Here is a 26,790-nt window from a genome sequence, read left to right as displayed (position 1 = left end):
GTACATTGTTTATTAATCATACTTGTTATACAAGTTTTCAATGAAAATATCTTTCATACTGTATCCCTTGATTGCTAGAGAGTATTGGGCATAAAAAACTATCTTGATAATCCCTTATGAGTTGTTCCTTGTTTAGATATTAAAAAATTTTGATTTTTTTTTTTGAAAGAAAGGAAATTTAATTACTGAATACGAGTAAGATCGTACATAAGGGCATCCAGGATCAAATCTGGAGCGTTGACAAACCATTCAAGTTGTACATCAGACTCAAAACTAAGACCAGCCAATCTATGAGCTATGACATTAGCCTGCCTAGAAGCAAAAATAATACACATCAGTATTACCATCGAGTAAGCCTTTAATATCAGCCACCAAGGCTCGTAGAGAAGATAAGTCACAACTCAATGAGTTAACAGCTTGTACAGCCATCAAACAATCACTTTCTACCACAACATTGGTAACATCCATGGCCTGCAGTAGTTCTATTCTAGTCTTCAAAGCCAATAGTTCCACATGTAGAGGAGAACTAACAAGTTCATCCGACGAGAGAAGGCAGCAAGAAACTGACCTTGAGCATTGCGAAGAACACCACCTGTACCTCCAAATGGAACATTGGGTAAAAACGCACCATCCACGTTTAGCTTCAAGGTCTCCTCCGTAGGAGTTTGCCAACGCTTGCTGACTTTCTTATTACCAGATGTGGAAGTGTTGATCGGTGTATTGGCCTGTAGGTACTCCTCATACCAAGCCATAGATGATGCCACCAACCCCTGACTGGTTCGAGATCAGTTTCTCCAAAACTTCTCATTCCGGTTTGTCCAAAGGGACCATAACAAAATCAACAGTTTATCAAAAGAGCTAGTCGAGAGAGTGAGAGCTATGTCCATAAGCCATTCTTTCCAAGACAACAAAGAAGGTAGAAAAGAGAACGGGGGAGCACCCAAGATATCTTTGGCAATACTACAATCTCGAAGTAAATGTTCTAGAGTTTCCACATATTCAGAACAAACACAACAGTTCAACTTACCAGAATAACCCTTTGAAGTCAAGGTGGCTCGAGTAGGTAGCAAGTTATGAGCAGCTCTCCAACCAAATATGTCCACTTTATTAGGGACATTGGCTTTCCATAAAGCTTTCCAAAGCGGTGCGAATGGATCACCAGTAGAAGTGGAAGCAAAGACATTACTAGTAGAGATGTCTCGAGCAATGGTATAGGTTGATTTCACCGAGAAAAAACCACGATTATCAAGCTTCCAAGCAGTTCTATCACCTCCCACACGTCTACTTAGAGGAATAGATAAAACCTGAGAAACCACCTCAGGAGCAAAGCAAGCATGTACAGTAGGGATGTCCCAGGTACCATCCTGTTCTTTAATCAAATCAGAGACCAGCTCAAAAACTGTGTCAACCGGTTTTGCGATAGAATGAGATGGTACATTTGGGATCCAATCATCCTCCCAAATCCTCACATACCTACCATTACCAATTCTCCAAAATAAACCAACTTGTAACACCGATCTAGCTTCCATAATGCTTCTCCAAGAATAGGATGGTCTGTCACCCATGTTAGTAGTAAGAAAAGAACCCCACGGCTGATACACAGCTTTGAAAACCTAGCAACCAATGAATCCGGGTTTGAAAGTAGCCTCCAACCTTGTTTGGCTAGCATGGCCAAATTATGAGCATGAAGATGCTTAAAATCCATGCCACTAGCCTCTTTAGGGACACACATCCTTTCCCAGGAACGCCAATGTATCATTTTCTTCTCATTTATACTTCCCCAAAAAAATTGAGAACACAATTGTTGAAGGTCATCATAGAGAGACTTGGGTAGTAAGTAACAGTTCATAACTTAATTAGGTAAAGTTTGGGCCACAACTTTTATCAATAGCTCCTTACCGCCTGCACTGAGAATCTTAGATCGCCAGCTGATTAATTTCTTGGTAAGTTGTTCTTTTAGGTAATTGAAAATAGCTTTCTTGTTATGGCCTACATGAATGGGAAGTCCCAAATACAAACCGTGCTCCTTAACGCAAGTCACACCAAGGATGGAACAGAGGTGATTTCTAGTCTTTAAGTTGAAATTACCACTAAAAACAACGCTGGACTTTTGCAAATTGATCCTTTGTCCAGAGGCCCGAGCATAGAAGGATAGCATATTCTTGAAAGCCTGACAGTCTCTTACAGATGCTTCCCCGAAAAGAAAGCTGTCTTCTACAAAAAGTAAGTGGTGTATGGCCGAATCAGTTGGTGACATCAATAAGCCTCTAATAGTACCATTCTGTATGGATGCAGAAATCAGTGAGGAAAGGCCTTCAGCACAAAGGATAAAAAGGTAAGGTGACAAGGGGTCACCTTGCCTAATGTCTCGTGTTGGCAAAATAAATCCAATTGGGGTGCCATTCATAAGAATAGAATAGCTAGTAGATTTTATAGTAGCCATGACAATATTCGCCCAGCTTCTACAAAAACCAAGTTTGAGGAGAACTGCTTCCACATACTGCCATTCAAGTCTATCATAGGCTTTAGAGATATCCAACTTCAAAGAGAAGAAGCCATCCTAGTGTCTTCTAAGCTTCTTCATAAAGTGTGCTACCTCTGTAGCCACTAAGGTATTATTTGAGATTAGTCTCCCAGGAACAAAAGCGCTTTTTAGTGGAGAGACAATCTGAGGGAGAATACTTTTTAACCTATTAGCCAAGACCTTGGAGGCAATCTTATAAACAACATTGCATAACACAATAGGTCTTAAATCAGAAGGTGACTTTGGCTCTTTAACTTTCGGGATAAGAGCCAAGTGAGTAAAGTTAGACTCCTGTGAAACCTGACCTGTAAGAAGCACATTCCTAACAGCCATACAAACATCATGTCCAACAACATCCCAGAACTTCTAAAAAAACAAGGAGACATACCATCAGGTTCGAGAGATTTTAAAGGATGCATTTGAAACAAGGCCTTCTTGATTTCAGAATCTGTATAAGGAGCTAAGAGATCATTATTCATTGCTTCGGTAACTTTGGGTTGCAATGAGTCTAAGATGAGACCCAAGGAACCATTATCAACATGCTCCGATCGAAAGATGTTCTCATAGTAGTTGACGAGAATGTCAGCCACCTCATTAGGTTGAGAGGTCCACTGCCCAATATCATTAACCAAGCCCTTCACTATGTTCCTGCATCGCCTATTGGACGCTCTTCTATGGAAGAAAGAGGTAGTACAATCTCCTTCTCGTAGCCATTGAATGCAGGATTGTTGACGCCAATAGGTCTCATTGAGGGATAGTAATTCATTCAAGCGAAGCTGTAGGGCCTTTTGTTCATCAATGTGAGTGTCCTTATATTCCTTCCTCATGAGATCCACCAATTTTCCTTGAATGAGCTTCATCTCAGTTTGGCGCTGTTGAAACACACCAATATGCCATCGTTGTAAGAGATCACCAGTATGTTTGATCTTTCTACCAACCTGCCCCATAAGATCACCGGTTACTGGAATCATCCATCCTTGTTCGATCACATTAATGCAATCAATATGCTGCAACCACATCTCTTCGAATTGGAACCGCCTTGGAGCCCTAGAAAAGGGTACTTGTTCTGGGTTCACTTCAATGAGGAGAGGGTAGCGATCTGATCTACTCAGAGGCAGCGTGACAACTCTGGAAAATGGATATAACTCCCACCAATTAACATTCTGACAAGCCCGATCAAGTCTCTCTTTAGTGAATCGATTAGACCAGGTATATTTAGAACCGACAAACCCCATGTTGATCAAATCACAATCCACCAAAGCTTGACGAAAGTGGTTCATCTGAGCAACATTCCTGGACCACCAGACTTGTCTGCAAGGCAGAAGATTTCATTAAAGTCCCTGGCTACTATCCATGGCATGTTAACCTGGGTCGCTAGGGTCACTACAGGAAAACTAGGCTTTTACTGCGCAAAATTTATGAAATTTACGGCGCACAAAAAAGCATGCCATAATTGATATACATTTACAGCGCGCAATTGATGCATGCCATGAATGTATATACATTTACGGTGCATTTGATGCGTGCCGTAAAAGTCATGCCTGATTGGTTTTTTACAACCCACATCTCTTACACGCCATAATTGTATCGTATATATTTACGGCACATAATACATGTGCCGTAAAAGTCATGCGTGTTTGGTCTTTTACGGCGTACATATATTGCATGCCATAAAAGTCATTTGTAGGTCTTTTACGGCGCACCTCTCTAGCACGCCCTGAATGTCACGACCCCCCTTTTTTTTGGCTAAAAGTTGAATTTCCCCCTAATATTATTAGTCTCACTCTCCTTTTCAGCCTCATTTGGTTAGTGTCCTCCGACTCCCCAGTTCATGAAAACTGCTCGAAAACCCCAAGCACAGCGCAACCGACCCAAACACCATCACATCATCACCCGAACCCACATCCTCCCCCAATTTCTTAGCCTCCAAGAGCCTCCTCCCCATTCCCAGTAATACATCAAACATGCTACTCTTAATCTTCCCCACCTGTCTCTTAGAAGCCGACCCTTTCTTCTCTTATCTCTCCCTCACCTGCAAACCATAAAGGAAGAAGCTCAAAGTTTTGGTTCTAAGCAACATCACCACGAATGTAATTCCCTTTTCTCCTTCTCTAGATTTAGTCTCTTCGCCCCATTCTACCATGTTTGGATTTCCAGATTTTAATTTTAGGTTTTTTTGTTTTGTTTTTTAGATCGGGAAGCCGAGATACTCTTCATCCTCTCTTTACTACAGAAGAATTTTGGTGAGGAACAGCTAGTTTCTCTTTCTTGATTTTCGATCTCCCAAATCAATTTTTCTTTCAGCTTGGTTCAATAAAATTTCAAAAACTTAGGTGGGTTCTAGTATTCATTTCGATTTCAAGATTATGTGTGTGATTTACAAACTTGGGTTTCATATCTGGGCAATAGAACTTACGATTTGAGTTTTGTTTTGAGATCTAGAAGATGTAGAGTTGTAAGGCATAGAGTGTTTCTATATTTCCTTCTTGCTATGCATTTATTATGTTGAGTTTGATAATGCATTGGACTCATTTATGTTTCTTCTCATTTGGGTTTGCAGGAGATTCATTGTTACCGTGGAAGCTCTTGCATGGAAATTTCTTAACAGATTGCAGCATACAAGTTTGACTCTAATGACACTTCTTTTGTGTTGCTCTATTTGTCCATATAGAACTGAATATGTTGCAAGATGCTCTGTTGTGCTTGAGATTATGGCTGTCATGTAACCATAAGCAGTCATTCGTGCAGGGAAAAGCATTCTCATAGCCAAAAAAATTCAGAGATGAATTTCAAAAGAGCTGTTATGTTGTCTGTAAGTTACAAGTTACTTCTCAATCTTAATTCATCCAAGTTACAAGGCTGCCATCCTCAATTTCAGATCCTTGTCACTTGTCATATGAGGCATCAATTAGATTATATTTGTTTTCTTTTCTCCTTCTTTCTCTTGCATTGATTAGTTCATTGACACACAGAGAACAAGGCGTGTCCCTGTGGAATAGAGAATTATTACATTATAAGCACTAAACAATCCCTTAACTTCATGAAGTTCTGCACCAAGGCAAGGTATGCTTTTCTAATTAGTTGTTGATTTTGTACTCTCTTTAATAGCTTTATAGGATTTATTCATATGTGAAAGAAAAAAGAAGTGTTGTTGGTTCTCATTGCTTTCTTGTTCAATTGTTCCAACATGTATCCATTTTTATTTGCACATGTATCCATTTTATTTAACACATATGTTCAAACAGGTATCCATTAAGATTTGGAGTTCCATGTGTTGGCTCAGGGTCAGTAGATTTCATGAAAAGAGGTTCTGAACCGTGTTGTGATTCCTCATGTCTATAGCATTCTGCATCCATTTGTAGATCATCATCTTGTGCCTGGCAGGATTTGCTCTTATTATAATGGCAAGATAGATTTTTTTTTCCATGCATGTAGGGTCCTCGTTAGTATCATTGTACAACTTATAATTCCTTGCACACCTCTATATACAATGCACTTCAATGTTTGGGAATAAAGGAACGTAATCTTTTGAGAATTTGAGATACTTGGCTTTCTCATTGCTCTTTATATTGTTATAGAGGTTTCTTTCAATGGTTAGTGTTAGTTTGGGAGGGAGGACTTAGTCCCAGGTGCGCGAGTCTATACTGCAAGTTTTGACTAATTTTACTGACCCTGAATTACAGCTTCTGTTTTTACATAAATTCTCTTGCTTCATGTTGGTCACTGGTTTTGGTGGAAGTGATTCCTCCACTTAGGGTTAGTGAATTTCATTAAAAAAGAGTCCATTGCTTGGTCCTCATTAATTGCTTTTATGGTAGATCACATTTGTTACTGTTTTGTGTCTGCTGATAGGATACATGAGGCTGTGACTCTTTTCTTACTTACGTACTTGATGGTTAATTAGATCTCCTATTTCTTTTCTTTTCTTATTTTTTTTTCTTCTTTCTTTGTTTTTTCCTTGCTGTGCTGGTTAAATTCCATGATTTAATTAGTGTTATATGTGTCTTTCAATTTATATGGTTTGAGTAATCTTAGACATGGTAGATTATTTTGATTTATGTTTCTGTATTCATATTTTAAGAGGCCAGTGCCAGTTCAGGGCTCTTTTGTCACTTCAAGAATTCTTTTTGGTGTTTTGTTAATTAATGAGTACAAATTTATCCTGGACACGAAAACCGGACCTTTACATATTGGTTATATACTTCAAATTACTTTTTGCTCTGCATTCTGTTAGATCAAGCATATCTCTTTTATCTGGGTTGCATATTGAGTTACAGACTAGTCCACTATGTATTAAATTTAACTTCTGTAATGCATTGAAGACTTGATTCTTAATTGGTTGGAGGATCAACTTCTTGTGATTGTGAAATATGTTTAGGGTATCAAAATCAGGGTTTACTGCGATGAATATCAGTTGAGCTATTTATTATATACAACCATGAATATCTAACCCAGCAGAAGAATTGAAGTTTAGGTAGGTCCAGCAGAAGAATTGAACTTGCCTGATGGTCATTTTTATTTTTAGCATGCTGGTTGCTTTAACTTTTGTCTATGTGGGATCAGACTTACATTGAAGTCCAAATTTTAGATCTTGGGATCAGACTTTTTATTTTTAGATGTTTTGCTTATTACAAACTCTGAGTTTGAAATTCTTCAGGTTGTTGACAATAGGAGATGCCTATTATCAGGAGCACTTGGAACAATGATTGACTATATGCTTCAATAGGTCCACATGATTGAAGAAGGGTAAATCTAAACTTGCACTACATTTCGGTTACTCATTTCCAAGCTTGACAATGGATTTCTGTTGTATGGCCTTGGTTTTTTCCTTGGTACCAGTATCTTGATCATTTTTGTTATGGAAAACAATAGGGAACCTGATTTACTTGTTCACCATGTTTTCTTTATAGGATGCATTTCTTACCAGATTCACTTCATCTCTCTACTTGAATGTCTTCAATGGTGTGGTTATGAACTACCCTTTCATCTGTTAAATGTCTTCAATGGTGTGGTTAAGAACTACCTTAAATTCCTTTGTTGTATTTAGGTAACTTCTAATATGTTTAGGGTTAGGGATATGGGTTTAATTGATTGATGTAATGAGTTCTACTAATACATTTTCAATTGTTACTTTGTAAATGAAATTAATTATAATGAGGGTAAATGAGTATGACATTTGAGCAAAAAGAAATATATTTTTTTTGTTTGAACATACCTCATTTACGGCATACAATGTGCGCCTTAACTAAGAGTTTAGCCACTGACGGCATGAGGTGTACGCCTTTAATAGGAGGTCTTTTACGGAATGTAATGTGGGCTGTAAATAACCTAAATGACATTTGTGGAACCACTTTTACGGCGTGTTAGTTGTTTTTTTATGACGCATTTTTGCACGCCGTAAAAGACATGTGGTCTTTTACGGCGCGAGCTTTTACAGTATGCTTTTGTGCGCTGTAAATAGGCTTTTACCGCTCACATGATGAGCCATAAAAGACCAATTTTGGTGTAGTGGGTTCTCAGTAGATTCCAAGTAACCATACGATTAGCAGTGGCCGCTACTCCATAAACCCCTGTGAAGCGAAAGGCTCCTACTGACCCGGTAGCACCAACTTCAACATCAATATGATTAGAAGAGTAATTCCGGAGACACACTGGAATTTCATTTCGCCGGAAGAGTCCAAGACCATGACAGTCCACTACTAGCAAAACAACAATTACCAGGGATTTTAATCTGTGGGTAATAAGACTTTCACACACGGATTTCAGTGTGTGATAGCCTTTACGCACAGTACACGTACAGATTGGTGTTACCGTGCGGTTTGGAGGGGGGGGGGTAATGCTCATCTCACACAGATTATGTTGTCCGTGTGAAATACTTACGTGGGCCCTACTATTTTTCCATAAATATAAATTACCGTAATGAAACACAGTCCGTGTGAACAACTCTATTTCACACGGATTTCTGTAGCAAATGTTTACCTATCTCACACGGATTTCCGTGTCAAATATATACTCATCTCACACGGATTATTTTGTCCGTGTGAATATTAGATGTGGGCCCCACTATCTTTCCATGAATATAAATTACCGTAATGAATTGCAATCCGTGTGAATAACTTCCTATCTCACACGGATTTCTGTGTCAAATTCTTTTACCCTAACTCTCACTGATTTCTGTGTGTAAAAGTGATAGCATTTATAAAAAAAAAAAAAAAAAAAAATCTGCTAATTAATTAGGAACCAATGAAGATTCTGCATTACTTGAAGAAAACAAATATCATTCTAAAGATGTCAATAACAGTTGATAATACAACTAAAGAAATGATCAGCGTTTCTGCATATGCCCCTAAATTCGAAAGATTGGTCGAGCTTCTGTTCTGGTGAACTAAAAATCTCCTTTAATTCTCTCTTCACTCCATCATAAGCAAATATAAACTTGCACGAATTTCTCATTAGCTGAAATATTTCCCTCCTTCCAAGACCTAAGAATTCAAGAAACGAGCATCAGTTGTGAGCTTTTGGTCTATTTTATATTAAATGCACTAGTGACATCGGACATACCAAATGGATTCAAAAAACATAGGAATCCTAATTATATGGAATCATTGAACAATCACTGCTATCAACTTGTTTTAATAAAATTTACATCACTCGTTTTATAATCTCCTTACCGAATTGTTGGGGATAGAGAACTACAACTTGCTGTGATAGAAGCTGTGATATATAGTAGCTGAAGAAAGTGTACAGTGAATGAATTCAAGCGACGTTAAACTTTCACTGTTCTGGTTGAGAAGCTTGCATAATCCAGTAATCTGTAAAAATGTATATGGCATCAGGCATTTGGTTAAACCAGCACATAGCAAAAACATATCAGTCTGATCTCTGTAATATTTATTGAACATGAGTTGGCTACTAGCTTAAAGAATCAGATATGGATATATACATGAGAATCATATGGAATGAACAGTTCTAGTTTACTTTGTGATTTGGTATAGCATGTAAAAGTAAAACATATATTTCCCAGCATGAGAGAGGTATCTCTCTATGCATTGTCTATTTTACTTTTTCAAATACAAGGTTCTACCGTAGTCATCATATCACCTACTCACTAAAGCAAACAACTTAAGGCTACAAAAATTTTCAGAAAAATTGCATTATTTCTTGGTGAAGTGTTCTGTCCTTGACAAAGAAGCTTGCAATCGTAGCCTATTTATTGAACATTCAAAGAGAAAGAAATGAGCTTACATGCTCCTTGGATCTTATCCACCTTAGTTCCAAGCTCTGCTATTCGCTGTTCCTCAATAGGTGCTGCAACAGATTATATTACAGTCGTGAATAAACCAATTCCAGCCATTAATTTCAACAAGTATATAAGCAAGCATATATGAAGCTTTAGGGGAAGGCCACTTCTGGCCAATGCATATCTTCGCCCTTGTTTATCATGGTATTCCTCACAACTTTAATGACGTCTTTCTTTTTAATTTTTTAACCAGCAGATGCATAGGGAGGCTATAGGGACACAAAATTAGAATTCAAGCATGCAAAAATGACATTTAGCACAAATATGGTTTGACCGGACAGATTCATAGCATGCCTCACAAAACTTCCACAATAGATGCTTAAGACTTTTAAACTTGGGAAATAGTAACACAATTTTTTTTCAGATGTAGATAAGGTGTTGTCAAACTAAGGTTTAATATAATTAGGAAATCTCTGTTGGCATCTATACATGAATAGAGTAACTTACACAAATTTCTTCATCACAGAAAACATTTTGAAGTCTCAGGCGTCTGCATAAAGAAAAGAACACAATCTAATAACATAAATTTTGCATAAAGACAAGAACATTGAAGTCTGCATATGCAAATGGATAACGAAGTAAAATTTCAATATGTGACCCAGTCCTCCATTCTTGGAAGGACATGGGACTACGGTCTCATCAAATTGCAAACTTACTGCACAAAGTAACCAAAGTGTAGACAATGGTGATATAGTTTGGAATATTCACAAGTTGAAGTAGCCATGTCACCCTCACAACCTATCAATTCCAATAAAGAGTCTGCATAGAAGAAACACAAATGATTAGATAAACCACATAGCAGATAAGCAAGTATGCTGAATGGAAAAAACAAAACTCTTTCAACTTCACTGTAAAGGTAGACACCTTTTCTAGGCGTATAATAATATGAGAGACATATTTTCATTCAGTTCAAAACAAGTAGGTGAAGATGCTAATCAAGCTCCTACAGAAGCTTGAACTGATAGCATTCATCCTGCTTTCAACAGAACTTCACGTAGTAAGGAAAATACTAAAGCAACCACGCTAATAGCTAGTACCTGAAATCTTGATTTCACCAAGGCACCCATCAAATGAGGGCAGCGAAGCTAGCTCTGCAACCTGATTAAGCTAGCTCCGGCCACCACGTTTTAAACAAATTTCTCCATGCCTTGTCGAAATTCCCTGACCTGCAACATGATTAAGCAGTTTCACGGCTGTACTAAACTCAACCAAATTACAAACCAAACCTATTTTATGCTATATTATGCTTATTAAAAAAAAAAATTGTGAAGGAGTTCAAGCTTGTTATTGGCATATAGTGGCATCAACTACAGCTCACCTACACTTACTCCTCGAGGCAGCGTTAAACTCGTCGGAGGTCGGTGAGGTCTGTGATGGTGGAGGTGAGTCACGGTGGTGACCGGAAGTGGGTGTCGGAGGAGAGAGAAAACAGATCTAGTTCCTCTGTCCTCCATTAAACCAAAACAATTTGGAGATGAGAGAGAGGGAGGCAGAGAAGTGGAGCTGGGATATGAGAGAGAGGGGAGGCAGAGAGAGGCAGCAATGGGCGGAGACACCGCTTCGAAATTGGGGGAGATATCAAATTGTTGTTGCCTACAACCGCTTCCAGACCTCAGATAAGGCTGAATCGATTTGGGGGAGAAGGACATCGATACGCTTTAGGGGTGGGGGAGAAGGACATGGATCGATATGCTTCAGATTTGGATCAATTTGCTGGTTATAAGCGGAATTTTCACGGAAATCCGTGTGAAATACATTTACCTTTGCTACTGATATCCGTGTGTATGTAGCTCAGTAATCCACGGAAATCAGTGTGTAATACTACTAGAGGAGGGAAATTGAATTTGTTCCAAAAAAGTGAGCGGGGAAAAATTTACCACGGAAATCCGTGTGAGATACATATATATTTACCACTGATATTCGTGTGTATTTATCTCGGTAATATATAACTGTCATGTTAATTATTGTTTACACGGAATTCTGTCTCTATTCTATTTTTTCACACGGAATTTAGTAGCTAATTTTCTTTTGACACAGATATCCGTGTCTACATTTCACACAGATATTCGTGTGTTGCTCATTTCACAGAGTATTCTGTATTAAAAACTTATTGTAACAGAATTCTGTAGCTAATAGAGTTTTCACACGGAATTCTGTAGCTCGTGATTCTTTTCACACGGATTTCCGTGTTAACATTTCACACAGATATCCGTGTGTGTTACTCATTTCACACAGATGTCTGTACCAAAAACCGGTCAACCCTTTAAACGCTTCTACTTCCCTAAGGGAAGCCGACCCTTGAGGAGATAAAATTTCAGAAATTTTTACATTAGTTGATATAGCTTCGACACATGAGAGCATGAGAGTTTACCGATCAAAAAAATAAGTTATGAGTGAGCGATTATGAGCATATTAGTTTTATGTACTATTTAAGGTTTAGGATTGACCTAGTAGATCGAAACTCAAACGACGACGAAAATAGCTGAAATTTTGAACACAACCATTTATTCTTATCATGATAACATCCTACGGTCGATTTTGATAAACTCTATTTTCTACGCATTGTTGCTTATGGAATGTATACTTTTCATTATAACTAATAAACCAGTTAAACAACATTGGTAGGCACATAAGGATTTCGTTCGATCTAAATACTCGAAACTGGAAATCAATAAATTTGGCATTACCTATCTATTTATAGCGTATTAATAGGTATTGTGTGAAAAAATTAACCCGATCCGCCATTATTTTGACATGAAATAAACCGGTCAACCCTTTAAACACATCTACTTCCCTAAGGGGAGCCGACCCTTGAGGAGATAAAATTCCAGAAATTTTTACATTAGTTGATATAGCTTTGACACATGAGAGTATGAGAGTTTACAGATCAAAAAAATAAGTTACAAGTGAGCGGTTATGAGCATATTAGTTTTATGTAGTATTTAAGGTTTAGGGTTGACCTACTAGATCGAAACCCAAACGATGACGAAAATAGCTGAAATTTTGAAAATAACCATTTATTCTTATCATGATAACATCCAACGGTCGATTTTGATAAAATCTATTTCCTACGCATTGTTGCTTATGGAATGTATACTTTTCATTATAACTAATAAACTAGTTATACCACATTAGTAGACATATAAGAATTTTGTGCAATCCAAAAAATAAAAATTGAAAATTTATAAATTTGACATTACCCATCTATTTATAGCGTATTAATAGGTATGGTGTAAAAAAATTAACTCAAATTAAAGCCATTATTTCAATATCAAATAAAGTGGTTAACCTTATATACACTGATACTTCCCTAAGGGGAGTTAAACCACGAGGAGATAAATTTTACAAAATTTTTACATTATTTTGTATACCTCATATTCATGAGAGTATGAGAGCTGACAGATCGAAAAACTAAGTTGCGAATGAGCGGTTATGAGCATATTAGTTTTATGTGGTATTTAGGATTCATGGATGATCTAGTAGATCGCGACCTAAACGATAACAAAAATTGCTGAAATTTTGTTCATAACTATTTATTCTAATCATGACAACATCCAACGGTCGATTTTGATAAATTCAATTTCCTCAACATTGTTGCTCATGGAAGGTATACTTTTCATTACAACTAATAAACTAGTTATACCACATTAGTAGACATATAAGAATTGTTGTGCAAACCAATAAATCAAAATTGAAATTCAATAAATTTGACATTACCCATCTATTTATAGTGTATTAATAGGTATTGTGTAAAAAAAAATAACTCAATCCGCCGTTATTTCTATATGAAATAAATGGTCAACCTTATATACACCTATATTTTTTCACACGGAATTTTGTAGCTAATTGTTATTTTCACACGGAAGTTTGTAGCTAATTATTATTTTCACACGGAATTTTGTAGCTAATTGTATACAAAATTCAGTTACTGTTGTTACACAGACATAAGTTACTGTTGTTTATTCACACGGATTTCTGTGTGTAGTCTCCTTTTTGACACGGATTACTGTGTCAACTTTTTCACACGGAAATCCGTGTGTATTACTCATTTCACACAGAAATCTGTATCAAATACTTATTGTAACGGAAATCCGTCCCTCCATAATTCACATAACATAAAAAATTAATGATTTCGAAATAAACTAATTTATAATACGTACAGAAATCCGTGTGAATTGTTTTTCACACAGATATCCGTGTGAAAATGTTTTAGTTTTTACACAGATATCTGTGACTGTTGTTTATGCACACGGATTTCCGTTGATATTGTTATTGTATAAATTATTGTGTCACTATCCGTTATGCTCATTTCACACGGATTTCTGTCAGTATTTCTATTTCACACGGATATCTGTGGCTTTTAACTACAGTAAATCCGTGTGTGTTGTTATTTTGCTAGTAATGATATACACCTATACTTTTTCACACGGAATTTTGTAGCTAATTGTTATTTTCACACAGATATCCGTGTGAAAAGGTTTTAGTTTTTACACAGACATCAGTTACTGTTGTTTATTCACACGGATTTCTGTGTGTAGTCTCCTTTTTGGCTTTTCACACGAATTACTGTGTCAACATTTGCACACGGAAATCCGTGTGTATTACTCATTTCACACAGAAATCTGTATCAAATACTTATTGTAACGGAAATTCGTCCCTCCATAATTCACATAACATAAAAAATTAATGATTTCGAAATAAACTAATTTATAATACGTACAGAAATCCGTGTGAATTGTTTTTCACACAGATATCCGTGTGAAAATGTTTTAGTTTTTACACAGATATCTGTGACTGTTGTTTATTCACACAGATTTCCGTTGATATTGTTATTGTATAAATTATTGTGGGCCCCATTATGCTCATTTCACACGGATTTCTATCAGTATTTCTATTTCACACGGATATCTGTGGCTTTTAACTACAGTAAATCCGTGTGTGTTGTTATTTTGCTAGTAGTGGTCGTCAGTGTAGGGAGAGCAGATAATGCCATAAAATCCCAACATCCTCCTGACATCAGAAAGAAGATCCGGCGAAGTTAGGGTTTCTGAAAGGAAAATAATCCCAAGATTTCGCTGTTGAACGAGATTGACAAGGGCATCCTGTGTTTCGGTGTTGTTAAGGCCCCTGCAGTTCCATACAAGGATCTTGAAAGGCAACATTGAGGAAAGACGACAGAGAATGTCGTCAGATGGAGGATCAGAAGAGACTTGAGCCTAGGGTTTGCTAGGGTCGAGAGGGAGACTCTCCTGATGAGAAATTGGTGTAGCATGTGCATAATTTATTATCCACTCACTATTATTAAAAAATTTCGATGTTATCAAGAGCACAAGGGATACTTGAATTATATAAGAGTTTGATGCTAATTCTGCTAACTGTGCATAATTTATTATCCACTCACTATTATTAAAGAATTTCGATGTTATCAAGAGCACAAGGGATACTTGAATTATATAAGAGTCTGATGCTAATTCCGCTAACCATGAGAATACCTCCCCATTCTCTTGGAGCCCCTCCCGTCAATTATAACTACATATTTTAGTTCTCGGCCGGCAATTTCAACTAATGGATGAAGTGGGAAAGGAGCTCCAGTCTATTTACACCAGGCATCTTAACTCCTAGCTGTTTCTTTCTTCAGGTTTTTGTCATTGTATTTACTTACAAGCCCAAAACAATAGCTATTTGAACGTAGTTGAATTCATTTCACACTATCTAATTGTGTTATTTGAATATACACACTCAGACAATATTCAAAGATTGAAACAAAACATTTCTCTGTTTCCACATGATATATACAAGTCTTCCAAAGTCTTGCCTTACTCTTCTTAGTCAATTTCTGAGCTAATGAAGTTTCCCTACTTCTGAAAAGTACTTTAGCTAAAGATTGAAGCCACAAGAAACTAACAGTACAGTAGTACAGAACTCCTTAGCAAAAGAAGTACAGAAGTTGAGGCTGTTTCACACCTCCAAACCATGCATGAACTATCAAATTGACATATTCTCAATTTCTAAAAAAAAAAAAAAATTGACAGATTCTATGGGCCGTGACTCGGTCTCTGACTCAGAGGTCACCAAACGCATTGATTATTCAGACATGATCTGTACCTAATTTCTCAGCTCAACACTCTTAAGTCTTAACACTTATTAAAGGAGAAAATAGGACTCGAGCAATGCACTAATGACAGAAAATTAAGTAAACTAATCAACTGAACATGAATGCGACACACCTTTAATACAATTGATGCAATTGAAGCTGTGGAAATTATTCTATGCACCGACGGTATAAGTGACCCAATCCTTATAAAATAATCTCAACCCTTGATATTTATTATCAACTTTATTTTTAATAAACAAAAAGTGTATTTAATGCAATCTAACCATTCATTTATGTTGGTGCAAGTGCACGGCGGTGCTCTGAATAATCTCTCTTGAAGCTGATATAATATGTTGCCTAATCTACAATGACTCATGACTCAAAAGTCTTCAAGTCTTAGTCTCTAGTCTTTGAGGGGAGTGTATTTCATGCACCGTCAGTGCATGAGTACTTACAATATGAATGGATGTAATTTTTTTGATATTAAAATATATAAATAAGTGAATTAGATGATTGACTGTTATTTTTTTAGAGATTAAAATAATATACAGTGCACTTGCACTGTCGGTGTATATAATCCTCTTTAAGCTCAATCAGTCTCATTTCATAATTTCTCACTTTATACATGAGGATATTTCCAAGCTTTTAACCTCTACTTAAGAGTCCCAGCTCCACGTCAGTCCTCAAAATGCATAATCACAAAACCCATCAACATCACAATTAATAAACATTACTGATGTATACCAACTTGAATGCATAAGATTCATTCTCTTCCCACACAAATTTCCACAACAGTCTAATCTCATCAATCAAGTCTACCTATAAACTAGGCACATACCATAGCCAAAGCATAACAACACAATATTCTATACCATGTCATCACCTATCTCTCACCTCCTTGCAGCTCTTCTTTCACTCTTGTTATTCAACTTCCATGGAAGCAAAGCCGACTTTATACCCACAAAAAATTGCCCCATATACAATTGTGGTAATGGCCCTGATTTTCACTACCCTTTTTGGAAAATTGAAGACTCCACCGCCGATCAATATTGTGGTTACCCTGGTTTTGGTCTCAATTGCTCAGAGTCCGGAGAGCCAATACTAAGTCTCCCAAATAATGACTCCTACTATGTGAAAGCCATAAACTTTATTGATTCCACCATGACCCTTGTTGACCTCGACATCTTCGATCAACAATGCCCTAGGGCAAGACACAGTGTTAGTGTAGGCACGCTCCCATTGGATTATTCCCCACTGGATGTGAACCTGAGCTTCTACTTCAACTGCACTTCATTTCCTGATCCTTTTAAGCCTCCCATAATCTGCTTGGGAATATGGGGTACCAAAAAGTCTTATGTTATCATGAAGGGAGAGCAATCAGATGGGTTTGATTGGTCTGAAAGTTGTGAGGAGAATGTGGTGGTGACTGTGATGAAGAGTAAGGAGCTTTATATTGATGAGTTGACTGGTGCTTTTGGAGGGCTTATGAACCAGGGGTTTGTGCTTAACTGGACCACGGCGAAGGAGTGCGCTTCGTGTGAGAGTGGTGGTGGTTTGTGTGGGTACAACCCCACTAAAGCTGATGAGATTCTCTGCTTCTGCAAATATGGCAATGGCCTATGCAGGAAGAAAGGTATGCTCCTTGTTCCTTAATCCTTTCGTAACTTTAAAATCTGCTTGGGCCCAGTTTTGGTATGGCTTCTGTTTGGTTTCTGCTCTAGTTTGGGTCATATTGATGGGCTTGGGTATGTTCATTGGGCTTGGGTATGTCTAGGTCATTTTCATGTTTCATAATAATCTCACATGTACAAAACTATACTATTTTAATTTACATCTACAAAATACATGGGATGACTAAAAAGATAGAGACAGATCGAAAGAATATTATTAACAAAAAAATAAATAAATAGCAAGATGTTGATTGTTATAATAGAAACCTCTATTAAAATAGTATTAGTTGGTTAGTTCAGGCAAGATTTGTAACGATCCTGATTTACTTGTGATATGTCATGCCTCTTGCCTGCTAGCTGCCTCAGTTGCCTAGCACATTAATTTGTTGAACATATTTTTTTTGCAATGGTTGTTGAACACTGGAACATGATAGCTTTTAGACCTTTTATTTTATTTATTTTTAAACAAATTGCAAATGGACGTCAACAATGGACCCTTGACGTACCAGTCATATACAGCCCTACTCCTCCATACATAAACATACAGAATAAGGGACTCCCATGCCTGTCAATGAGGTCAGTAAAGTGTGTTGCACACAAAATATATATAGCATGCATGCCTCAATTAGATATAGCTCGATGGGAAATTTCCGAGACAAAATGCATGTGTAGAAGTCAAAATTATACCTTTCCTTTCCACCTACTTATCTTGGACGTCAAACCAGATTATTAGTCTGCCTGCACGTTTGAATCTCGAATTACGACTATATATTGCATCACAATTGCTTTCAGTTTGTCATTTTGAACCTAAATTATAGGGAATTCACCCAAATTAAATATCAAAAGAAGCTCATCTCTATCTTAGCTGCTAGCTCATGGTCTCACCCTTCTCTTTTCTCCATAATCTTCCACAAATGACTATGCCTAACTATCATCTCTTCCTATGATCACCACCCATCATCTTGTTCATCCTCTTCTTCTTCTTATTCTCAGCTCACTGTGAAGACCCTCCCCAATACAAACAGTGCAAGCAATCTTTCATCTGTGGTAACCTCACAAACATATCCCACCCTTTCTGGGGGCGACCCAATCGCCCGAAAGAGAGCGGTCGCTTAGGCTTCGAACTCACCAACTGCGAAGACGAAACTCAACTCCCTCACATAATAATTGAAGAGCTAGATTTCCATGTATCCAACCTCAACAGCCAAGAGCTTTTTCACACCATAACAATCACTCACTCCGACCTCTGGGATAGTCCTTGTACTGAGCACCTCGATCGTCAACACCACTCTCGGCTACAACCGTTTCTCTTATGTCCAAACTGTTCGTAACCTCACCTTGTACTAAGGCTGCCTCCCTCAACTCGACCAATCCGTACCCAACAATTTTACCTGCAAAATAGACGGCACATCCAAGGATATTGCATACTACGTGGATGATTCTCTCTCAAGGGTTGATGTTCCGGGCCGACCCACATGTTCTCTCAAAATCCGAGTCCCCATTTTTTGGGAGGGCTTTGATGTTATGCCAGACAATGCAACGGAAGAAGTGGAAAAAGTTTTGAAGCAATCAGAGTTGTGATGTGTGAGTGGATGAGAGTGGACATCTAGTAGTACTTTTTCTGTAGCATGGATGAGAGTGGATATCTTCAAGGCCTATATTCATACTTTTATTTAAGGTTTGTATACTTATATTCTTAGAATGCTGCTTCTTTGATTGATTTGCAGGCCCTAAGTTCAACTGGATATTGAAGGATGTCGTAGGTAATATCCGCAATCCCTTTATTCTTCAGCTGTTTAATGTTCTCCAAGCTCATATGATCTTAATTGCAAGTTTGCTACTTCTTAGAGTGAGCTCGCCATTTTCTCTTCAGGTCTTTGCTCGCTTATTGGAACTATAGCTGTAATGTGCTTCATTTTCTTTATACGGCGACGCCGCAACAGAAATCGAGATGGTCCATCATCCAATGCATCTCGAAGCATCTATTCTAAAATCTATTCTAGAAGTGATACTAAGAAGGGAAGTGCATACCCTGGAGTTCATGTCTTCACTTACAAGGAACTTGAACAAGCAACAAACTATTTCGATTCATCTAAAAAACTTGGTGATGGAGGCTTTGGCACTGTTTACTATGGTAAACTAATATTTAACATCTTTTCTATCTTCAAGATCACAAAGTTGTGTTTTAACCATTATAATATATGAACCTCGTTCATTATGGTTTTCTTAAACAGGAAGAATCCGTGATGGGCGAGCAGTTGCTGTCAAGCGACTATATGAAACCAATTGCAAGAGAGTTGAGCAGTTCCTGAATGAAATTGAGATTTTAGCTCGCCTACGCCACCAAAACCTTGTCTTACTCTATGGATGCACCTCTCGTCACAGCCGTGAACTCCTCCTTGTCTACGAATATGTTCCCAATGGAACTCTTGCTAATCATCTTCACGGTGGAAAAGCAAAACCCGGTGCACTGCCATGGCATACTCGAATCAACATTGCCGTAGAAACTGCAAGTGCATTGTTCTATCTTCATGCGTCTGAGATCATCCACCGCGATGTGAAAACCACTAACATTCTCCTCGACAACAATTTCTGTGTCAAAGTAGCAGATTTTGGACTATCTCGTCTCTTTCCCATGGATGTCACCCATGTATCAACTGCTCCACAAGGAACTCCAGGTTATGTCGATCCTGATTATAACCAATGCTACCAGCTTACTACAAAGAGTGATGTCTATAGCTTCGGTGTGGTCCTGGTTGAACTCATATCATCCTTGCCTGCTGTTGATGTCACAAGGCATCGACAGGAGATCAATTTGTCGAACATGGCTATCAACAAGATTCAGAAAAATGCATTGCATGAGCTAGTTGATCCATCCCTGGGGTATGAATCAGACTTTAAGGTAAGAAAAATGATCAATGCAGTGGCGGAATTAGCGTTTCGGTGCCTGCAAAGTGAGACGGACATGAGACCTTCTATGGTTGATGTGGAAAATGAACTAAAGAGGATACAGAGTGATGATTTTAGCAAAGAAATCACTACAACAATGATAGTCATTTCCAAGGGTGGAGTTTGGTCGGAAAAGGCACTTTCCCTGTCAGAAAAAGCTATTTCCGACAGCTAGGTGCTGTCGGTGGTCCTTGGAAAAAACATCATCGGAAATAGTCTTTTTCCGACCAACCCTCAGAAAAAGATATATTTCCGACAGCCAGACGTGGTCGTAAATAATTTTTCGATGGTCGGAAATTCTCACTCATCAACGACGACAAATAGTATTTCTGACAAAAGATGTTTGTTGGAAATAGTTCATTGCTTGTAGGAAAAAATTGGTTGCTAGCCAATCCATTTTTTTCCAAAGACTTATTTCCGACGAATAGTAGTGGTCGGAAAAAACTATTTCAGATAAGAATATCTAATTCCGACAACTATTTAGCATCGAAAATGAATAAATTTCGAGGGTCATCTTTTCCTCGGAAATTGATATTTTCTGTCAGAAAAATATAATCTAATATTTTCAAGAATAATATTGTGGTCAAAAATGTTTTTTCACAAGGTTTATTCCTTGAAATTTGTCAGCAAATTTCTTTTCCTCCCATTCAATTTAATTGTCAACCTGATTGTAAGAGTTAGATGAATGAAGATGATTTTTTTATTAAACATACAAAGGAGACAATTAAATGTTCATAAAAAATTGCATTAGAAGAAACATAGTTAATCATTTATATATATTCAGATAAAGATAAATATTCAAAATCTGGTCTTCATAACCTAATCACTCTTAAGCAAGGAAGCTAACAATATGTACTAATAAAAGTCCTCATTAAAGTTTGCATCATCTTCATCAGCAACATCTTCATCAGTACCACCTTCGTCATAGTGTGCACTTTAATCTGTTGCAATACTGTCTTATTGTAAATGAAAAACAAAGAAGTTAGAATGCAAAATAAGTAAGAGCTAAAACATGCAGTAAATAACATGAACAATAGCAACATATAAAAATATTTAAAAAATAGAAATAGTACCACAAAATGTGAGTTTCTCGCTTTAGAATTGTCTGAGCTATTAGGCAGCAAACATTGGACAGTCAACTTGTTCCATTTGATTCATTAAGTTGTCTACTTAAATTGCTTAGAAGGAACTATTTCAAGTTATTAATGGATTGATATAGTTTTAAGGAAACGGGTACCTAGGTTAAAAAATAAGAAAATTGACTAACAAATTAAGTTCAGAAATTCATAACTGAATGTAGAAATATTATTTTTGAGTGATTCCAGTTCAGTATGATTTATTAAGTTGTCAACAACCATAGAAGACACACCCATATCAATGTACCAAGAAAAAATAGTAAACTAGAGACAAAACGGAGAGAGTTATACATGTACCTAATTTTGAACATCAGAACTAATAGAAATCTATCACATTGTGTGTAATGAAAAATCTATCACATTGAAATTGTCTCCTTACCTGGGTTTGTTACTCTTACGGTCTTGAACTTCACTTCATTTTGATTTTTGATGTACACTCTGCAAGAATCAATGCTTACAACCACAGCCTGTACACATAGTACAAAAAATTAGGAAGAATTCAATCTAGTTTCCTGCAAAAAACAGAGACATTTTGCCAGATTGAACATTTACAGCCATCCAAGCATAAAAAGATCACAAGCAACAGGACCTCAATAATTGCTCGTGTAAAAAAAATGAAAACACAAAAGTTGGAAATTTTAAAGCCACAGCTAAGCAAATAAAGATCTATTTTATTCTAGTTTCCAAGTCATGTTACTAGAGCTAAAATGAATTCTTGAAATAATACAGCAACCATAAGCCAAGGTAATGATCAAGAAGGAAAACAATGAATATATATAAAATGCAAAAAATTGAACTATTATAATTAATTGGAACCACAATGTTATCAAAGAACTTTTATACCATGTCGTGAAACTGTGAAGATCATCTCAACAGAATATAAATGAATTGAAGCATTATGGGCATGCATCTAAAACTAGACAAAGATATTACCTGATTTCCGTGAACTCTCTAGATAACTGCTCTAAGCCACTTTTTCCACTTTTCACTTGAAAAAACAGTTGAGAACTATTAGAGAGGCATCCCACAGATTTGCTACTAATTCACTAATATCCACTCTCACAATATACCCATCATTCAGTCTTTCATCAAATTAGCTTTTCTGATCTGATTCAGCAACACTAAGTAATTCATTGTAAGACCCCGGAAATTCGTTATTAATTTCTAATGGTTTCCGGAAATTAATTAAGTGTTTGTTTGAGCTATTTCGTGGTTCAAAGGTGGAGCAGAAGTGTTTCGGACGATTAATTATTCAAAAAGTATGGTTTTAAGGGGGGGTGCGAAGGTTGACTTTTAATACGTTTAGATTATGTGAGAACTTCCTTCACGAAAGTTGTAGAGCGCATCGATACGAGTTCGTGGACATGTGGAGCGCGAAAATCAGAATTCGTATGAGGAAGTTATGGCCATTGGAAAACGTTTCCATTTTGGTTAAATAGGAAAAAAATCTGAAAATATCAGAATTTCTGTTTTTGGAAAGTTTTTCTCTCTCCTCTCTCCCGACCCCGGTTTCGCCCCTTCCCTTCGCCGGCATCGCATTTCTTCCTCCGACCACCAATCGGCGCGATTCCAAAGGGAATCTTGGTCGCCTCAGTCCCCTCTACACGTCTGTGGTGGTGATTCGTCGTGGGAAGCACCGTACACGGCGGTACAAGGCCGAGAAGTGGAGCTGCCGACGTTGAAATCACCCCCGTGGGTTCTCACTCCTCCGGCCACCATCGCTCTTGATCCTTGAGGGCTTTTCTAGCCCAGAAGACGTAGATTCTATACCCAAGACTGCTTGCAACAATTCAAAGTGTGGAGGTCGAATTTTGAAGATTGTGATTCTAGGGTTCATCGAGTTTCATAGATTGCGAGGTAAATTCCGGCTATATGGCTTTGATTCAGTCTTTGTGCTGGTTATGAATGTTGCAATTGGAGTTGAGATGAAGATCTTTTGTTTAGGAAGTTTGGCCAAATTCTGACTTTTGGCCGGTGGCGGTGCTGCCACTATGGTGGTATTTTCCGGCGGTTTTCGGCCACCCCAGGGACAGTTTCAGTTCCTGATTTCGATCTACTCGTCGATACGAGCATTTCGATATGTGGTTTGTAATTTTTGGAGATCGTTTGAGCATGTTAGGGTTTTAGCATTTTCGATTCGATCGGTTTTCGGTCTGTGAGGATTCGGCTGTTCGATCGACTTGTAGTTTTGTTTTATTGATCGTAGAAGTGTTCCGAGGTTGTTGGATGGTCTCGGATGAGGATCCAACTGTTGGATTGTTGTATAATTGAGTTTTGTGAATTATGTGCTTTTTATTGTATTGAATGTGGCTTTGATATGATTAGGTGATTGACGGAATTGTGTGAGCGGAGTTTGGACGATTTGGTGCTTGTCTTGGTTGTGTGAAAACGCAGCAGGATATGGAGGTGAGTAAATCTCACGTGGTTCATTTACGAACAGATTTATTTATTACTCGGAATTACTTGTTTAATTGTTAAATCATTTTCGAACAAAGAATTTGTTTTAAAATACATGAACTTGATCGACAACGGTTCATGGGTAAATTGAAACAATATTTTATTATAAAATGATTTTCGAGAAATATAATTTATGGAACTATAGTTGGTATTGTGGTCATTCCTGCGTGAATGACTACGTATATATATATATATATATATATATTTATTTACGTGGGATATATATATTGGATGATGTGACATTGGGGAAGTAATGATTGAGAGTTGATTGAATTGTTATTTCGAGCATTTCTCTTACGAGCATACAATTATCATGATGTGTTAATTATTGTGTAAAAGTGTGTGTTGCTTGAGGAAAGTATTTGAGTCAAGTGGACTTTCAAATGTTTGGTTGAGTATCGTTTATCACATTGGTGATCGAGGCAAGTATTATTGTAAGGCTGAACCTCGGCCAAGGTGACAGGTTATGATACAGTGGGGTGTAAGTCATCGGATGCTTGCACCTTGGTCAAGGGGGAAGGTTACGATACAGTTATCGGATGCTTGTACCTTGGTCAAGGGGGTAGGTTACGATACAGTGGGGTGTAAGTCATCGGATGCTTGCACCTTGGTCAAGGGGGCAGGTTACGATACAGTTATCGGATGCTTGTACCTTGGTCAAGGGGGCAAGCTACGATACAGTATGAGTTCTAGTATGTTGTAGTTCAGGGAAGGTATCTGAGATTCTTTCTTTAGTGTTTACATGAGATTTGGGATCTCCATGAATTCTATTATTGATTTTTAAGTAATCTCCTGAACTAAATTATATGCAGGGATTACTATGGTTTGAATTGTTTGTTTTAATGTAATTTCCTAAACTAAACTATATGTAGGAATTACTATGATTTGAATTGTGTGATTTTTGGTGCTCTCCTGAACTAATTCTCTATGCAGGGATTACTAATTTATACTGAGTGTGTTTATATGTTTGGTTGTGTTTTGTGGAGTTAAATGTTGTTGCTTTAAATTATCTCATGAGTTGAGGAACTATAAGCATGCGTGACGTGAGTCACTTTATTTGAGTTTACTCATACGGGCTTAAAAAGCTTACCCGATTTGTTGTTTGCAATCCTGGTGCACTATTCTATGGTGCAGGGTTTATTGTGCAGGTTAGAATATCGAGTGATCGTCGTCAAAGCTGAGGTGTACGTTCGGTAGCGTGGGTGTAGAAGGGTGCCTCTAATTGTAGTCTTCCGCTGTGTAGTGAGTTGGTGAGTGTGATTACTCATTGAAGTGTTGTTCAGTTTAATTTGTAAACTCTTGTAATGTAATATGCGACTCTAAAGAATGAGTCGGTATTGACGTTGTGAGCTAAGTTGTTTAGTTGCTTAATTTAAATGAAAAATTTTCTATGTGTTTGTTCTCGCGTTTCGGATTTGAATTTCTTTATTCAAAATTCGGGGCGTGACATTCATACTCGACAAGAGAAAGATTGTTGGCCTCCTTGACTTCAAAGCTAGCTGGTTCTATGACTTCAACACGACCCCATTTATCAACTGCAAGCCTCATAGTCCCCTTGATCGAACATGCCAATCTTTGCATTGCGTGGGATCACAGTGGTACCAGGCTTCATAATGTCAACTGCAAATATAATCCAAAGGTAAGCTCAATAATCACTTTACATTTATATCATACACACTCCATAATACTCCATATATAGTACATTTCAATCATACACACTCTCGAAAACTCCATATTCTGTAGGGTACAATTGCTCCACAATCCTATTGTTATATCAACCACACCCACAATTCCACAACCCAACACCCTACAACTGTGATATGACATATACAAATATAAGACACATTCAATATTCATATGCATAGCTAAGCAAGTCGGACAAAAAACAACAGCAATATCAGAGATCCATAAACACCTAAACTTTAATTCAACAAAATCCCTAGAAACATAGATTTGAAGATCCATCACAAAGATTTACACATATAGAAATGTTAAATGTTATAATCAGGTATGCAAAAAATGAAACCGAATGCAAAAATTCTCTTTCACAAACTAAATTTCTCATGAACCAATACAAACCCAGAAGAGCAATTCTCATTCTAAACTGTTGAAACCTAAAAGCCTTAAGCACGCAGCAAAGACTAAGAGTCCATATACTTACCTTGGCCATTGCGAGCAGTGAAGACAATAATTTCAGTCTCATCGCTAACGAGGCACTCAGTGATGCGAGGGGGTTGAAGAGGGCGAGAGGAGAGAGAGGATTGTGCCAGGCTGGATCTCCTCCACCTTTTGATTGCTCAATTAGTAGCAATAAAACTACTACCGCAGGTGCTGGGCTCACCTCTCGTGTTCATCGTGAGATCTCAAGAAACCCCAAAATAAAACCCAAAAAGAAACCCTAATTCGGTTTTACCCATTACCTAGAAATTGAAAAGGAAAGAATACCCATTCATTAGGGTTGAGCAAATTTTCTTTGCTCGGACTTTGGATTTGAGCTCCTTCGATATGCAGGACGAGAGGAACACAGAGAAAGACAGAGTGTGTGTGTGTGTGTTGTTTTGCCCTTCATTATGAAGTTTTTTTTTTTTTTTTTGACTTTGTCAAGGGGAACCCGAAGGCTTCCTAGGCCCAAGATAAACCCCTTCGGCGCATGTGAAATG

The 26,790-nt window shown here is 37.5% G+C and overlaps 1 protein-coding gene, 2 long non-coding RNA genes and 1 pseudogene across 11 annotated transcripts; 2 read left to right on the top strand and 2 right to left on the bottom strand.

The window, feature by feature from the left end:
- Positions 1-4,328: 4,328 nt before the first annotated feature.
- Positions 4,329-7,778, top strand: LOC112180608. 9 transcript variants are annotated; one of them, XR_005802942.1, is made up of 6 exons: positions 4,329-4,614; positions 4,717-4,767; positions 5,085-5,146; positions 5,273-5,336; positions 5,497-7,270; positions 7,435-7,778. It is a non-coding gene; the product is annotated as an uncharacterized LOC112180608 (long non-coding RNA). The 9 variants fall into 9 exon arrangements; XR_005802941.1 differs by having other exon boundaries at positions 5,497-6,998; positions 7,182-7,777; XR_005802943.1 differs by having other exon boundaries at positions 5,497-5,587; positions 6,903-7,776.
- Positions 7,779-10,368: 2,590 nt separating this feature from the next.
- On the bottom strand, positions 10,369-11,487 carry LOC112180218. Its single transcript, XR_002928158.2, has 3 exons — positions 11,143-11,487; positions 10,862-10,990; positions 10,369-10,583 (listed from the first exon to the last, which is right to left on the bottom strand). It is a non-coding gene; the product is annotated as an uncharacterized LOC112180218 (long non-coding RNA).
- Positions 11,488-16,703: 5,216 nt separating this feature from the next.
- LOC112175519 (LEAF RUST 10 DISEASE-RESISTANCE LOCUS RECEPTOR-LIKE PROTEIN KINASE-like 1.2) lies at positions 16,704-21,106 on the top strand. Its single transcript, XM_024313194.2, has 4 exons — positions 16,704-17,551; positions 19,316-19,351; positions 19,462-19,722; positions 19,823-21,106. Exons 1-4 carry the CDS (start codon positions 16,792-16,794, stop codon positions 20,710-20,712), a joined length of 1,947 nt encoding a protein of 648 aa, XP_024168962.1. The 5' UTR covers positions 16,704-16,791; the 3' UTR covers positions 20,713-21,106.
- A 4,449-nt stretch (positions 21,107-25,555) lies between these two features.
- LOC112177721 lies at positions 25,556-26,583 on the bottom strand (annotated as a pseudogene).
- Between the last annotated feature and the right edge of the window lie 207 nt (positions 26,584-26,790).

Source organism: Rosa chinensis, chromosome 7, assembly GCF_002994745.2.
Source record: "Rosa chinensis cultivar Old Blush chromosome 7, RchiOBHm-V2, whole genome shotgun sequence".
NCBI classification, from domain to species: domain Eukaryota; kingdom Viridiplantae; phylum Streptophyta; class Magnoliopsida; order Rosales; family Rosaceae; genus Rosa; species Rosa chinensis.
The sequence above is the reverse complement of the archived record's forward strand: the minus strand, read 5'-3'. Positions and strand labels throughout refer to the sequence as shown.